This window comes from Lepisma saccharinum, chromosome 29, assembly GCF_977018435.1.
Source record: "Lepisma saccharinum chromosome 29, izLepSacc3.1, whole genome shotgun sequence".
Lineage (NCBI taxonomy): Eukaryota > Metazoa > Arthropoda > Insecta > Zygentoma > Lepismatidae > Lepisma > Lepisma saccharinum.
Window position 1 is genome coordinate 10,052,258 of NC_139257.1, and position 17,962 is coordinate 10,070,219.

The 17,962-nt window shown below is 36.4% G+C and overlaps 1 protein-coding gene across 1 annotated transcript in view; it reads left to right on the forward strand.

Annotated features, from left to right (window-relative positions):
* The window catches only part of LOC145981379 (uncharacterized), a 30,922-nt gene extending 13,479 nt beyond the window's left edge, over positions 1 to 17,443 (forward strand). The window contains exons 3-5 of the mRNA XM_083114618.1: positions 11,038 to 11,230; positions 11,300 to 11,639; positions 17,196 to 17,443. Of these exons, the coding sequence (XP_082970744.1) occupies positions 11,038 to 11,230; positions 11,300 to 11,639; positions 17,196 to 17,443 (781 nt within the window). The remainder of the gene's footprint in view (positions 1 to 11,037; positions 11,231 to 11,299; positions 11,640 to 17,195) is intronic.
* Positions 17,444 to 17,962: the final 519 nt, after the last annotated feature.

Genomic DNA, 17,962 nt, shown 5'->3' on the forward strand with positions numbered 1-17,962 from the left:
AACAGTAAATAGAATAATAACAAATATTCTAACATCATTCACGTATATATCCAGTAAATAACCTTGAACAATTGGCACCTAGATTTAGTGTTTCCCCCTTGTGTATATTAAAGTATATCAATATTAATTCTTGCATTAATACCCATACTGTTATCGGCCATGGAAATTTATGAAAGTTTAGTTTTCAAAAATATAATAAACCCCGAAATTAGTTATGTTAATTTTAGCCCTAATGGCAGATAAGCTTACTAAAGCAGTTTACGTTATTAATTAATTAATGCTTCATTTGAAATATTTAAGTGCAATAGAGCTTTCCCCCCAGTGTATGTGTGTGTATAGCTTTGCTGCCCGAGACCAAGTGGGCGAGCCATTCTCCTGGCTCGGACACGAGGCCTCGAGATTACGTAGCATGACTTCATTCCATATGATGTTGTGTTGCCAAATCGTACAGCTATGAAATGGGGTGGTGATAACCTCCCCCTCTTCCCTCAAAGATATACAATACCATATAACAACACCTTTTCTAGCTGTAAAGATACCAATTTATGCCTTGATCTTCGGGTAGCGCTGAGTGCACGTGTAGTTCTTCTATGTCGACTTGATACCAGCATATCTCCTGAAATACACATGGACAAGAAACAGTATCTAAGCACACTTTTGACTAATACATGAATATGGATTCATTTTTAGTTTACGATATTCCTATTTGCAGATAAAGCTGAAATAGATTTCTAAGTCCATTCATTATCCGGTACCATTGAAACTGATTTTCATAAAACATGTGATTACATAAATGTAAACAAACAACGAATCTAACAAGAAAAACAGAAGTACGTACTCTTCACAGATATACAAGATAAAACACAAACTCGTCGGTCTCTAGTAGCTAATCCTAAAGCTATGTATTCAGGCGAGGAAGATATATTTTAAGAAAGTTTACATGTGACCTTCGCAAATTCTTGGTGTGTCTAAAGTCTTCCAGCAGAACAGGGTTTCCAGCTAAGAACTTTTGAACCAAATATGGTCCCTGATATTTCAAACATAAAGATTTAGTAATTTTATCTGACAATTTGCAAATTTCTTGAGACTGTATCAGAACTAGATCACCAACCGAAAATGTGATATCAGAATATCTTTTCTGTACAACGCACCAGATTTTTTCCACATTTTCGCCATATTTCCAATAGCAATTTCCCATTTCGAAGCAAGGTCGTTTATATTCGTATCTTCCTCAAATTGAGAAAGTGTCCATTTAATTTCCAGTGGCGAATGTAATGGATGGCCCAAAAATAATTCTACTGGCGACATTTTCAATATTTCGTGATACACAGAATTAATGCTAAATTGAATTTCTTTTAATATTTTGCTCCATTTTATCTGATTATTATGAATGTAAGTTTTTAATGCACCTTTAATGGTGGCAATGTATCATTTACTTAAATTAGCTGTGGAATGATATGGAAAGGTAGTTATGTTTTATTCCCATTTGAAACAAATATGAAGCAAAATACTCACTCTTTAAATACGCAGCATTATCTGTGACGCATTCAAAAGGTATGCCATGTAACATAAACGAATTATGCATAATTTTTACAGAACTTTTAGCACTTAATTGTGTCATAGGTTGGCACATGCAGAATTTTGAAGCCCCGTCTGCACAAATAAGAATATATTTAAAATTATTAGACATTGGCAGAGGGCAAACCACATCTACATACAATCTTTGCAACGCTTTCAAAACAAATTTTTGACTTTAGAACATTAAATGGTAATACATTTCTCTTTTTTGCTTTTTGGCAAATATTGCAAGAAGATACAAAGGCTTTCATTGTTCTTTCATACCAGTCCAAGTGAACTTCCGTTGTATCTTTTTCAAGGCTTTAACCCAATAGCTATGAGCACCCCTATAACATTTGCATGATAATAATCTATGATAGAATTTTGTAAATGTTTAGGACCAAGAATTTTGCTCTGGTACATTTATACAACAAGCCACCTACTAATTTATAGTCAGGTATTACTTCTTTATTCTCTATCCTATTCATAATGTCTGACAATTCAGAATCTTTCCATTGTTCATCTTTCAAGGACATAGAACACAGTGTAATCAAGGGGTCCCGGGTTCGATACCCAATGGAGGCACATAGTGGTTCGTATCCCATTTTAAATTATAGGTCCAGTCCCAGTTAGCCTTACTGTGCATAAAGTGGACTTAAAACACCAACTCAATCAATTAAGTTTACACTTTCCAATGCCTCTACATCTAAATCTTCACTATCAAATTCGTTATTATTATATATATTCTAGACAGAAAATCTGCTATTACATTACTTTTACTATAGATGTGTGTAACTTCAAATTTAAATTCAGACAATTTCTCCATATAGCAGCATCCACGTTACACTTAAAGAGTCAATTTGTACTTCAAAGGGCTGTAATTTCAAACAGGATGCAAACTTTTCAATGGCTAACATGAGCCTTAATAATTCAATTTCATAAATTGACTTATTCTTATCTTTTTCTTTAATTCGTTTAGTATGAAAATGAACAGCCCTCAATATATCCATGTCATCCTTTTGTAACAATGTACATCTATACCCTTTTAAACTACAACCTACTTCTACTACAAAGGGCTTATTTAAGTCTGGTAATTTTAATTTTACATTCTCTTCTAAACATTTTTTGATTTTCTTTAAGGCCAAGTCTTGAGCCTGTCCCCACTTACATTTTACTCCCTTAGTTTTTTTAATTCATACAGGGGTCCCATTAATTCTTGAAAATCAGGAATAAATCTACTGAAATATGATAGGAAACCACATAATCTATTAAGTCCACGTATGTTCTTAAGCTTGGGGATCTTTCTTATCACCTCCAAACGTTCTGGATCCATATTCAATGTACCATCTTTAATAATAAATCCTAAATATTTAATTTCATTTTTCATAAACTGGCTTTTCTTTGGTGAAATTATAACGCCCCATTCATGAAATCTTTCAAATACAGTACGTAAATGTTATCTTTACTAAATATAATCACATCATCCGCATAGAATAGTTCCCTTGAGATCCCCTAGAATTTTATACATTATCCTAGACAAACAGCTACTTCCTATCTAGACTCCAAATGGTACACGAGTGTACTGATACAAATTAGAACTATTAGCAAAGGCTGTTAACGGTTTGGATTCTTCTGTTAATTTTACATGGTGAAAGACTTTTGTTATATCAAAGACACAATATATAGAACCCTGACAAAGTGATGTTAGTGTTTCTTCCAGTACACTATTTGGAAAATGTCTGTAAACTACCTTTTTATTCAATTGTCAATAATTACAAACAAGCCTGCTCTTGTTTTTTTCCTTTAACTAGAAAACAGGGACTACAATAATTGCTAGTAGATTCTTCAATAATACCCTTCTTTAATAAGTCCTGTATGATTTCTTCCATTTCAAGACGTTTTTTCATGTGTCACAGGATGCGGATTAGCACTAAAAGGAATATTATATGTTACTCTAATTTTATATTCAAAATCCTTAATGCATCCCACTTTATTATCACATAAAACATCAGAGAATTCTTTCTTTGACATACCTGTTTCATTTTGATAGTATTTCTCCTCCGAAAAGGCTGCATTGAGACATTGGCCTGTGTGTTGTGGGGTGGGTCCTCTGTTTTGCTTCCAACGCTGACCTTGGCCACCTGCAGCAGTGCACCGAACTCTTGTCCGTGCGATACTTCCTCCTCCAAAATAGCTTGAATGAAGTCCTTGGGATCCAGAACTTGCTGTAAAAAAATGAGTTATCCTGAAAAATGTCACATCCATTAATAATACTACTATTCCACACAATAGGTACACTATTTTTTCGAATGTTTCAAAGTCATTAAACCATTTTCCAAATTTATCTTCATGCCTGTTTTTATTTGAAAGTTTAATCCTAATACACAGTATGACTGATGTACCAATTACCTTTTATCATTACCATCGGTCTTTCTACGCACTTCCCCAAGATCTCATTTTTCTGCTCTCTAAGAGAAGGACAGCGGTCTCAAAAAAGTCAGCATTCTTTCCCATGAAGCCCAGGATATATATATATTAGATCACCGCACCTACTTCGAGAGAAAGAAGCCAGTGTGTTCCTGCAATAAACTTTGATATACATCCAGTCCACTATCGGCTCAAGTCACCAACAATTCATGTTTGGCTTGATGGTTGAAATTTAGAGATGCAGCTAATCATGAAACTTCAGGCATTTTAAAATTTAAAAGCCCCAACGAAACTCTCGCTCTCGTCCTGAATAACGACCCTCTGTTCTTGAGGGTGGAAGCAGCTGTCCAGGCCCGGAATCAAAACAATAGTTCTACACATAATATTCTGAAACAGAGGACATTACTTACTCAAGCGTGCTAGCTAATCTGGCTCATTGACAGTGAAGTGACAAGGGTAAATAGTACGGAATCTTGACCCCCGACCTCGCTCGAAAATATATCTCCACCGTGAAAGTTAAGACAGCGAGAAAACACAACAGTTAACCAAGTGTCAAAAGGAAAGTGCTCACTGTGGAGTTATTAGAGACTTAAATTTAATTAGAGCCAGATACTTCTTCACCCTCCAAAATAACCTATGAACAAGGTTGTCCCATGCAAGGCTATCATCCCTTATCTCATCCCCATCAGTTTAAACATAACCACGTGTGGGAGGAGTTAAAAGTGCAACAACCAATAGAGAAGAGCGACAATTCCTCTCCGGAGCAGCGTACTCGAGAAATCAAGTGAAAAAGGAAGAACTTCAAAAGGACGTTCTCGCATCAGCATCTTTACATATCGGAGAGGGAAATATTCCTCCTCACTTGACAAAGTTTGGACTCTTAGCTTTGAACTCAGTTTTAAATCAGACTTTTTAACTTATTAAGAAACTTATTAAGAAATGGTGCGTACGTAAATACTAGTGTTTGTGTGCAATGCTGGCCATCAGAGGCCTCCGCTGCTAACTTGTTTTGACCCAGTGCAGAATGGGTAAGGGATCATATTTTGCCTGCAAGGCTTGTGTAGGAGGGAGCGAGGCGGCGTAAATATTTCAACTGCAGCCCATTAAATACTATCTCATAACTGATTTCTGATTTCTCCATATTATAATAATAGTTGCTTGCATTGGCTTGTGATCGAAGACCAACGTATTATGAACTTATGCATCCTTCTCCGTTGGCCGATCTCTGGGCCGTTCACACAACCAACCTCCCCATGTCTTAATTGTTTTGGTACAGTTATTTGGTTTTTCTCTCAATGTAATTAAACATTCATGTCTAATGCCAAATAAATTCGAACAATATCCACCACTACCCATTTCTGTTATAACAGTCTATAGGTAAGTTCTTTGCAACATAGAATTCCACAGGCCATGACACTTCATTTATCACCAAGGGTAACACTACTTTCTTATTCATTTGCAACACACTTGAAGTACCAACTGTAACTTGAAAGTTTGCCTCCTGTTCATTACATTTCCTGTTCTTTTTAATATTGTCCCACAAGGATTCTTTCAAAATATTGTGAATACTTCCTGTATCCACACAAGTTTGTAATTCTTGTTGTGCAACCATACAGTTAATGAAAATAGCATGACACTTAATATTAGGGGAATTATTTCCTATTTTTTGTTGCATTGAAAACATATTTCTCTTGACAGGGAAATTATTTTCTCTACGGTTAAATCCCTGGTACTTACGGTACTGATTCACTGTTCTGTCTTTATTCTGGGATGGTTGGTGAAAATGAAAGTTCCCTTTTTTCGTTTTAGTATTCCCATAAAAATCCTGTGCAAGCTTATGATGTTTCTGGATGTTGGTCAAGGCCACTTGAAATTCAGCAAATGAATTAGGAAAAACACCACCAAAAAAGAACCGTTCTGAATATTTAGGCAAGAAACGTTCCAAAAATAATTTGCATTTCTCTTCTTGTGTCCACAGAAATATAAAGTGTACATGCTGCACGCATTCTACTTTCTAAAAATTCAAAAGGATCTTTAGTTTCCCCTTGTTTCTTCAATACCCATTTAAACTATTAAATGTTTACGGCCCAAGATACATACGAATTTATCCATTAGAGTATCCATTATAAATTGTCAGGAATATCCCCGTTCTACACTTTCCATCCATATTTTCATGATTTTCTTGGGCATCTTAGGAATTAATGCTAAAAATAATTATCTTGGAGGGAAGAGCAGAACAATACAATCTACCTCGTACAAGAAGGCAAAAAGTTCATCACATCTATCACTTAATCATGGGACTTTGTTAAGTATCCCTGTCAAGGTTGTTTGGGCCACATGACTTGAAATTTTTCCCAAAGTATGTCCCGAAAATAAAGGTTAAGAATTTCTTATAGCATTTGGAACTGAACTTTCGTCTTCCAAATCGGAAAACTGAATCAAATGTTCCCTAGGTTTACGATCAATCCATGAACTATAAAAAGGGAATTCTTGGTCACCCTTTTGCTCCAGTCTGACTAATAGGGGGTATTTGAGTAGAATTATTTTCTTGCTGACCGTCTAATCTATCAAACTTACTAAGACCTACTTTACGTGTCGAACTCATGGCAGGTAGTCCTTGGTATCCAGTTACATCAAGAATTCCTGTCTGGTCGACGGTCGCATAAGGATTGCCATTCAAATAACTCATCTTATATACTGCAATAATATGACATACCGAAATTAACAGACACCATCAGAACAATTTCTCGCACAAGCTTTTAAGGTCAATTCTATGCAATATAGCTACAGCTCTCTGGCTTCAAACCAACCATGCTCTTGTATGTCCTCCACACGTAAATTATCTCTATAGATGAAGCAACTTACGAGCGAATGTCTTACCACGCAATGGAAAGTTATACTGGGCCCCCATTTTCCTTGAGCCATATAACTACGTAGTGAGAGCAACAGACCTTATCAATAAAGCATAAATTATAACCAAAGCTATCTTTTCATTCTTCAGGTTTATTACAATCAACATATTAACAGTAAATAGAATAATAACAACAATTCTACCACCAATCACATATATATATATCCAGTAAATAACCTTGAACAATTGGCACCTAGATTTAGTGTTTCCCCCTTGTGTATATTAAAGTAGATCAATATTAATTCTTGCATTAATACCCATACTGTTATCGGCCATGCAAATCAATGAAAGTTTAGTTTAAAAAAAATAAAAAATAATAAACCCCGAAATTATTTATGTTAGTTTTAGCCCTAATGGCCGATAAGCTTACTAAAGCAGTTTTATTAATTAATTAATGGTTCATTTCAAATACTTAAGTGCAATAGAGCTTTCCCCCAGTGTACGTGAGTATAGCTTTGCTACCCGAGACCAAGTGGGCGAGCCATTCTCCTAGTTTGGACACGAGGCCTGGAGATTACGTAGCGTGACGTCATACCATGTGATGTTGTGTTGCCAAATCGTACAGCTATGAAATGGGGTGGTGATATGGTAAAGTCACCCCCTTGTAATCAAGGGGTCCCAGGTTTGATGCAAGATTAAGGTACAAGTTGTTCGGATCTCACTTTAAACTGCAAGTCCCAAGTCCGGATTAGCCTTCCTGTGCATAAAGTGGGCTTAAAAACAAAGCTCTACCAAACTTTATATAGAGTTTCGTACCAAGGAATTTCGAAAGGGGGTGGAGGCTATACATTTTTTTAGTAGCCAGCCATCTTTTCCTGCCTTTTAAATTATTTTTTTCTGGACTAAAGGGGACGGTTATTATCGACCCAAAAAAATACATCATTTCTTGTAAAAGTCTGTACTTGTAGCACTATGCTGTAGGTGCAGGTTTACCAAAATAAATCAGTTTCAATTCAGGTAGACCTAGGATTGGAACTTTGTGGTGGAGTGGTTACCACAGCATGCCACGATACCAGGTATCTTGGGATCGAATCCCGGTCTGGTGATGATTCTACTTTGTGAGTGTTGCTTCATCAATTTCATAATATCATCACTCATCTTCATTGTCGCGATTAGCCAAAAGTGGCAGAAAAGCAACATAGAATAGCTTAATATTAAGGAATCAATCTCAAATAGACCTAGGAAAAGCAGGCTTAGGATATTTCCATCATCTTTAATATTGTTACTGCAAATAACCAACGTGCTTTTTTTTTTTATCATCATGGTAGTTGTTTTTAAGAAGTTTTAAAACTTCAGACACAAATTGATATTTTCGGGTGCTTCACCTTCCAAGTATAATGTGGTACTCCAGATGTGGAGTGCCTTGTACAATATGTGTCAATAGTTGCCCAACCCATTTTTTTTTTAAATTTAAAAAAATAAAAACATATTAACAAAGAATCACACACCTTACCAGGCAGACAGGAGTAAATTTAACCCCCAGCAAGTTTGGAGCAGTTTCACCTTGCTTCCATTACTCACATATTGAAGGAAGTGATCCTGACATTTGAATGAGAATGTTTTAGGAAGGTATTAGTAAGCTAGCAATGTGACCAGTCCGCAAGTGTCTGGGCATAAATGAAATATCTACTTGGGGTCAAATTGACCCCCACATGCCTACTTAAAGGTTAACCTTTAGCTGCCAGACCTCTCCTGTACGTCTATTCTCGTTCACGCCGCCGCATTTCCAAGCATGCACTTTACAAACTTACCGCGAAGTACAAGAAAAATCACAACTCAAGAACTAATTATCGTAGACAGATGAAATTTCTTTCGTTTCTTTTTTTCGTAAAGACCGGGTTTTTAGTGCAGGTAAAATTTATACATTGTGCCTTGCAAAAACTAGTGTTAAACGAAGAAAAACAAAAATAAAGTTTAATTGTTTAAGAAAACGTTGGCATACTGTACTCCCCTGTACCCCCTTAATAGACCGAAGCGAATGAAAAATGTAGTACGTAGCGGCGGTACATTCCAACAATGGTGCAAATTTGATTGAAATGAGACTGATACTTTTAGAGTAAAGAAATAAGACAACCTTATATAAAGTGGCAATGTTGCCAGCTTCGAGACAATGTCAGGAATTTCACATAGAATCGGCCCAATGAACTCTCGATTGACCAAATTTGGAGGGAAGCACAACAAAAGACCATACTATGAAAATATGTAATTCTTGTGCCGGCACTGCGAAAGATAAACTCAAATATCAAAGTTCGAAAATTTTGCGTAATTATGGAAGAGTTTGAATTTTGGGCCTTTGTCGCCGTTTCCCCTCTGGACATTCAATTTTCAGATTCTACTTAAAATGTTGGTTTTTACTAATTCTTACATTTAGAATTTAAATTGTTAAAAGAGATGCAGTAGATCAGCAGTTATTGCCTTTTATCCCATAGTAACAAAAGATACACGAAAGCTTTTTCAAACGGCGTTTGTTAATAATAGTAACAATGAACGTATTGTTTTGCAATTACAGTATCTATGACCTTTATACGTAAACTAGTAATAAAAAAAAATATTTTTAAGATACCTTAGAAAACTAGCAAGCAAAGCAACTGAAATACAGTGCACAGTTTTTATGAAATGACGTGTTAATTCCTGCCATGTGCTAACACGTGGTTGGGGCAAATAAAAAAAAATGATAGTAGTAACAATGAATGTTCAGCAATTTGAGTACGTGGGTCGTTCAATATAAGTTTCCACATGCTGTAAAAAAAAACTATACATACATGTGTAGGAGGTTCCTTCCTCACTTCTCCACATAATCCCCATAGAGATTCAGGCATTTTTTTTAAAACAGAAAATGGCATGCATTGGGATTAAAACGAATACACAGTCTTGACAAAATGATATGTCTAGTAGATGCACGAGCAAAGTTCAAAAGCATTTGTCCCACCGTTGCACCAATTTGTCCATACCCTTTGCAAGAAAATCAGGGCTCTGGCTATTGAGCACTATTCTCACATTCCACTTCACTTCTTCATGTGTATCGAAACTGTAACCTTGCAATTCAGACTTTAACACCGGAAAAAGGTGGAAATCACTCTGTGATAAATCGGGTCTGTATGGAGGGTGGGGCAGCTGTTCCCACCTCAATTCTTCAATTTTTTGTTGTGTTTGCACTGCTGAGTGGGGGCGAGCATTGGGTTCCTCATCAACTGTGTCGCGATAATCAACTGATGAGCATGGGCTGCAGCCTTGATGGTTTAATGCAATACCAGCAAGATGGCAATGCATTCCTCATGCGCATTGTGACAGGGCATGTTTACTCCAGCTTTCCAACATGCGTGCACCATCCATGCTTCTGAACTCCTTATGTTTTCTGAACAAGCATTTACTTTTCGCCCTTGAGTGCATGCGCCTTCATGTCTGATATCGAATCGATTGTTGTTCCTTGTAGACGAAGGATGGCGCTTGTTAACCATGTGCTTCTTTTTAATGGTATTGCTTTATACAATATTTTATAGCAGAGGGAAACATATATTGAACGTCCCAAGTATGTCATACCTTTATATGTATATTAAACATACATAAGCCAGAGTTCAAATATCGTGTGCATTTTGTGAGAAATTGCATGATAATTGCTGCCGCGTGCTGCTGGTTGAAATATCGACCATCCAGCATTAAGGCTCGACTGGAACTTTGGCAGCCATAAGGGCGTATTTTTTCAAATTTTCCTCTTTACTCGAAAATCCGCTGTGGTATTTCAGAATATGAAAAATTACGTAAGTTTAGAACTCCATCTAGAGCATTGACATAAATTTTCAAGTAGTCTTGTTTCACTGTTATCTAGATATTCCCAAAATTTCACGATTATGTAAGTCTGTTAAACTATTGAGAATATCTAGATAACAGTTAAAGCAAACTACATGAAAATTCATGATAATGCTGTAGATGGATTTCTAAGCGTATGTAGTTTTTTATATTTTGGAATATCAAAGAAGCTTTTCGAATGGAGGAAAAAAAATTGAAAATAAATTCACCCTTACTGTTGTGTGTGTGTGTGTAAAATCCTTGGATAATGCTGCACATTCATATCTTCGAGAGACTCATGTTACAAATCAAAACTTTATTTCCAAATCACTTCCAATAGCATTTCTTTCTTGCAGCTCGACACTAGCGACAACATTTTACTCTGCAACAAAGATTAGTGGAACTAATCTAGAATCTACAAGGGAATGTAACAAATCATTTACACAGAAAAAAGTTCTCAGACTACATTCACTAATTCATACTGGAGAGAAGCCCTATGTGTGTTCAACATGCAACAAATCATTTACAAGGGAGAGTGGTCTTGAAAGACATTTAAGAATTCATACTGGAGAGAAGCCCTATGTGTGTTCAACATGCAACAAATCATTTACATGGAAGAATGGTCTTGAACAACATTTAAGAATTCATACTGGAGAGAAGCCCTATGTGTGTTCAACATGCAACAAATCATTTGCATGTAAGGATGGTCTTGAAAAACATTTAAAAAATCATACTGGAGAGAAACACTATGTGTGTTCAACATGTAACAAATCATTTACACAGAAAAAAGTTCTCAGACTACATTCACTAATTCATACTGGAGAGAAGCCCTATGTTTGTTCAACATGCAATAAATCATTTACAAGGAAGAGTGGTCTTGAAAGACATTTAAGAATTCATACTGGAGAGAAGCCCTATGTGTGTTCAACATGCAACAAATCATTTACATGGATGGATGGTCTTGAAAAACATTTAAAAATTCATACTGGAGAGAAACCCTATGTGTGTTTAACATGCAACAAATCATTTACACAGAAAAGAGTTCTCAGACGACATTCACTAATTCATACTGGAGAGAAGCCCTATGTGTGTTCAACATGCAACAAATCATTTACGTGGAAGGATGGTCTTGAAAGACATTTAAAAATTCATACTGGAGAGAAGCCCTATGTGTGTTCAATATGCAACAAATCATTTACATGGAAGGAAGGTCTTGAACAACATTTAAGAATTCATACTGGAGAGAAGCCCTATGTGTGTTCAACATGCAACAAATCATTTACATGGAGGGATGGTCTTGAACAACATTTAAGAATTCATACTGGAGAGAAGCCCTATGTGTGTTCAACGTGCAACAAATTATTCAAACGGAAGAAAAGTCTTGAAAATCATTTAGGAATTCATACTGGAGAGAAACCCTATGTGTGCTCAACATGCAACAAATCATTTACAAGGAAGGATAGTCTTGAACAACATTTAAACTTTCATTTTGAGGAGAAGCCCTATGTGTGTTCAACATGCAACAAATCATTTACACGGAAGGATGGCCTTGAAATACATTTAAAAATCCATACTTTAGAGAAACCCTATGGGTGTTCAACATGTAAAAAATCATTTACACATAAAATAGTTCTCAGACGACATTCACTTCTTCATACAGGAAAGAACCCCTATGTGTGTTCAACATGCAACAAATCATTTACATTGAAGAGTGGTCTTGAACAACATTTAAGAATTCATACTGGAGAGAAACCCTATGTGTGTTCAACATGCAACAAATCATTTACATGGAAGAATGGTCTTGAAAAACATTTAAAAATTCATACTGGAGAGAAGCCCTATGTGTGTTCAACATGCAACAAATCATTTACGTGGAAGTATGGTCTTGAAAAACATTTAAAAATTCATACTGGAGAGAAGCCCTATGTGTGTTCAACATGCAACAAATCATTTACATTGAAGAGTGGTGTTGAACAACACTTAAGAATTCATACTGGAGAGAAGCCCTATGTGTGTTCAACATGCAACAAATCATTTACATGGAAGGATGGTCTTGAAAAACATTTAAAAATTCATACTGGAGAGAAGCCCTATGTGTGTTCAACATGCAACAAATCATTTAAATGGAAGGATGTTCTTGGAAAACATTTAAAAATTCATAGTGGAGAGAAGCCCTATGTGTGTTCAACATGCAACAAATCATTTACATGGAAGGATGGTCTTGTACAACATATAAAAATTCATACTGGTTAGAAATCCTGTGTGTGTTCAACATGCAAAAAATCATTTACATGGAAGGATGGTCTTGAAAAATATTTAAAAATTCATACTGGAGAGAAACCCTATGTGTGTTCAACATGCAACAAATAATTTACATTGAAGAATGGTCTTGAAAAACATTTAAAAATTCATACTGGAGAGAAACCCTATGTGTGTTCAACATATAACAAATAATTTATACAGAAAGAAGTTCTCAGACAACATTCAGTAATTCATACTGGGGAGGTGCCCTATGTGTGTTCAACATGCAACAAATCATTTACATTGAAGGGTGGTCTTGGACAACATTTAAGAATTCATACTGGAGAGAAGCCCTATGTGTGTTCAATGTGCAACAAATTATTCAAACGGAAGAAAGGTCTTGAAAATCATTCAGGAATTCATACTGGAGAGAAGCCCTATTTGTGTTCAACATGTATGAAGTTATTTGCACAGAAGCAGGATCTTAGATGACATTCAGAAAGTCATACAGCTTAAATGCCTATTTTATATTCAAGATTTAATATATTTTGTTTCAGAATCTAAATAATTCAAGATATTCAAGGTTTGATACTTGTGTAGCCTTTTGTGTTGTGGCATGTATTTAATGTGCAATAAATAATTTGAATAATGTGATTTTTTTTAAAAAAAAAGAATGTGGTGTAAAGAAGTTTCTGTCACAATGCGTTTGTTCTTTCACCTTATTCGGAGGTGCTTCCATCAGACTTCAACTTGCTTTGTTTTGCCAGGACCTCTCCAGGATCAGCAGTCACTATGACACCATCAGCATGGAATCCCTTGTTTTCTGACTGTTCTCGTAGATACTTCAACATGTACATCATAATTTACTAGATAATGGACTTTTCAATGTGTTTTGGGAGCATGCATCATCTAGCGTAAGCGATAGAACCCAATTGCACTTACAAGATGAAGTCTTAATAATTGTATATCTTCAGATCAGAAAACATAAAGAAAATGAACTAATAAATTTACAACTCATATACAGTTTAGATTAATAACACATTTTGTGAATGATACATAATTTGAGTAACATGCAGGCTTCCATTAATCTGCTCTTTTTATGTTTACATTATACTTCAATACTTCTAGTCAGTAAATTATTGAAGATTGGGGATACCATCCGTTTATTTTGTTCACATGGCTAAGGGATCATATCTATAAAATATAATGATGATCTGCAAGTAAATGTTCCTACTTTAGATTCCTCTTTCTGATGACATACAGTTCTGTTGTACTGAACAATACACGTTTCGTAGACTCATAAAAACTATAACTTCACTAGACAATAGGTCAACCTTTGCTATGTTCGTTAATGCATGAAACTGTGTTACATATTCATAACTGGAGGCAACTTATCCCAGGCATGACTCCTTAGACTCAGATTGCAAAACTGAGTTAAACTGTAAGTAAACATATTGGGAACATATTAATTGGACTCAAAACTGACTGGATATGAAATTCTACTCTGTGTTCAAATGGGAATGATCCTTTTTGTTGATTTGGTGTTTTAAGTCTATGCACAGTAAGGCTAATCCGGACTGGACCTACAGTTTAAAGTGGATCTGAACTACTATGTGCCTCCACCGAGTATTGAACCCAAGACCCCTTGGTTACAAGGCAACGATGCTACCACTGCGCCATCGGGAGGCCCTGTTTTTTCTTGAAATATTTTTTTTCTATAGTCATACGATGTAGGGGATTTCAGCTTACATAGGATTCTATTATTTCCAAATTACATCAAAATCGAAATATATGTAGTATTATACTAAAGTAATATATTCAGAAGACCCATATAAAGTTATTTAGTTTTATTTTCACTTCCAGCCTTGATTTTTAAAAGGAAAAGAAAACTTATGAAGTTGTATCTTTGTTGTCCTTTGTTTATGACATAACATCTGTAGAAACTGTCACATACTAGTTTTCCACACAATGATCACGTTCAATGTAAATACAGCTGGTTGTTCCATGGTGAGCATTTGACCCTAACTCCAAAATCATTTAGTTAAAAAAAAAAGCAACCGTTTTATTTGCAAATATATGAATTAGAAACAAATTACTGTCAAGTTTTTCCTGCAAAAAAAAAAACACAAAAAAAAAACAAGAAAAAAAGTCACTACTGTATATAATCTCCCTAATATATAAGTTGTTCATCTCGGTACACCCAGATTTCGACTACATCTTAAATACATCCTTTTAGAAAGAATTCTTAATAATTTTCATCATTAACTTGAATACTTGTGTGAAATTCACTTGCACGTGATCACATGTTTCAGATGTTTTGCTCTGCCCGAACACCTGCCTGGTTGATATTACTACCTATGTAAATTGTTGTTTATTGCACAATGTGTTAGCAATAAGCTTGTTATTGCACAAAATGCAGGAAAGCACTTATGGAACTACCAGTTGCCACAACACCTTTGACACTTTATGCTCGTGTAACTTTAGAAAAGCACCCATGGAATGGAAAAGCTCGTGCATCTACTAGACATATCATTTTGTCAAGACTGTGTATTCGTTTTAATCCCAATGCATGCCATTTTCTGTTTTAAAAAAAATAAAGTTTTTGCATTAAGGGTGTTCTAGAGCCATACTAAAGCATAGGTCCCGTTTAATTTTGGATAACCGTACAACTAATATAGATTCAGCAAGGAAGTAATTTTCCGATCTAAAAGATTGTTTTATTCAGTAGAACCTGTAATCCTTATAATTTTGTTATGATGGAAGGTATATAAGTAAATATCAGAAAATAAAAGGTCTCAGTCATGTTCAAACTTCTGCATACAGATGGCTCTGAAGAGGTATTTTTGTCAATACAGGTACATTTCTTTCTTTTTATGACCAGTAAGGAAGATTTCGATGTTAAACACTATGTGAAAAAATTAAAACATTTCGTACCTTCAGAAAGTAGAGGTTATCATTAAGATTTTTGAAGTGGCGTTTCGTCGCAATACACTCCGTGGTGAAGATTTTAGCCAACATTGTTGCCATGATTTTCCTCCGCTTTTTCTTGATCAGTGTGAGTGCTTGATTGGATAGGGACATGTAAGCACTTGCTCAAAAGAGATGGTGTGGTCCAGTGACTATGATACTTGCCCACCACACAAAGGTCTCCAGTTCGAGTCTCCACTACAACAATTTTTCTTAAAACGATAAATTGCAAACTAATGTAAGTCTGTAAAATTTTAATTGCAAATTTGATGACAAATAATTTTATTTTTTATTCAAATTGCAAATGTTTTTGAGACTGCTAAATACCAAACTACTTTAATAAAATTGAAGCCATGAAATGAAACATAAATAAAGTAAACTGTTAAGTTTAGTCTGTCATTTGAATCTAGTGTTTTGCATGGAATTGACATAACTAGATTATTTGCTTATATTAGGCTATAGATATGCTATTGAATCTTGCCTCTAAATCTGTACTCGGACGCAAAGGATAATGTTGGAATTGTTAGCAACCTTGTGGCAAGCTCTCATTTCATAAAATGACGTCTCTTGGAGATTGCCATTTATATTCTTTCTATAAAAATGCAAAATGATATATGTTGTTTTACACCTTGAAAAATTGTGTAAGTTTTGACATTGTGTACCATGCCTAGTGAGAGAAGAAGATATCGACTTTGCATCACTACATTTACGAGGGGCGTATCATAAAGAATTACACTTTATTGTTTTAATGCAAAATGAAATGGCGTAATTCCACGCACTGCGCAGGATGGGCGCATAGGTACCTTGTCTACCGCCAGGTGGCAGCACCGTGTGACAGTGCGTAGTCTGTGGCCTGTGCAGCCATCGAAGCACAACGTCACGAGTGCTGTTGCGGACAACATGGAACAAGATGAACGTGGTCAACGATGGACGAGTTGGTTTTTGTGGAAGGAAGGGGAAACAACGGCACGTATCCATAGACGGTTAGTGCCTGTGTGTGGCGAGTATGCAGTGTCACGGAAAACGGTGTATAATAGGGTAACTGGCTGGAAAAACTGTCAAACGTCGACGGAGAAGGGAAAGAGTCCAGGTCGACATGTGAGTGTGAAAACAGACGCAAACATCGCGCGTGTGGAAAATGTCATACTGGAGAACAGGCGTGTGACGTTTACGGAACTGGAGAGGATTACGGGATTAAGCAGATGAACCCTGCAACGCATTGTGCACAGTGACTTGAAAATGGGTAACGTGTCAGCTCGGTGGGTACCGAAATGTCTTAATGCATGCCACAAACAACAACGCGTAGACATTTCCAGGGAGCTTTTGGAATTTTACGACCAGAATCCAGATGATTTCATGGGGAAGCTTGTGACAGGTGATGAAGTGTGGCTGCATTACCACGAACCGGAAACCAAATCCCAATCCATGCAGTGGAAACATAAAGGTAGCCCCCCACCCAAGAAATTCAAAACAGCGCCCACGGCTGGGAAACAAATGGCCACTGTGTTTTGGGATAGTGATGGCATCATCCTCATTGATTGGCTACCGAGGTGAACCACCGTTAACAGTGCAGTCTACGTGGCAACACTGACGCGGTTGCGTCGTGCAATTCAAAGAAAGAGGCAAGGCAAATGGGGCAAAGGTGTGCTTCTCCATGACAATGCCCGGCCGCACACCAGTCGTGAAACAACAGCTGCTATTGACCGACTGGGTTTCAAGGTGTTACCACATCCAGCATACTCTCCCGATTTGGCACCGTCCGATTTTCACTTGTTTGGCGCCATGAAGAAGCCCCTGCATGGTCACCATTTCAACAATTGTGAGGAACTCCATGAGGCTGTCCTAGTGCCATGTGCTAACCACTCTGCCATGGGGGCCGGCAGAAGTGAGATATCATCCAAACAATTACAGTGAGACGTGTGAATTGAAATTGAAGTTGAAGTTAGGAGAGAAAAAGAAAATAACGAAATGAAGAGTGCAGTGGAGTCGGAAATATAAGTCAGGAGAGGAGATAAGGTAAGAAGAGTGGGATGGAGACAAGAGGCAAGAATAGGAAGGAAGGCGATATGACAT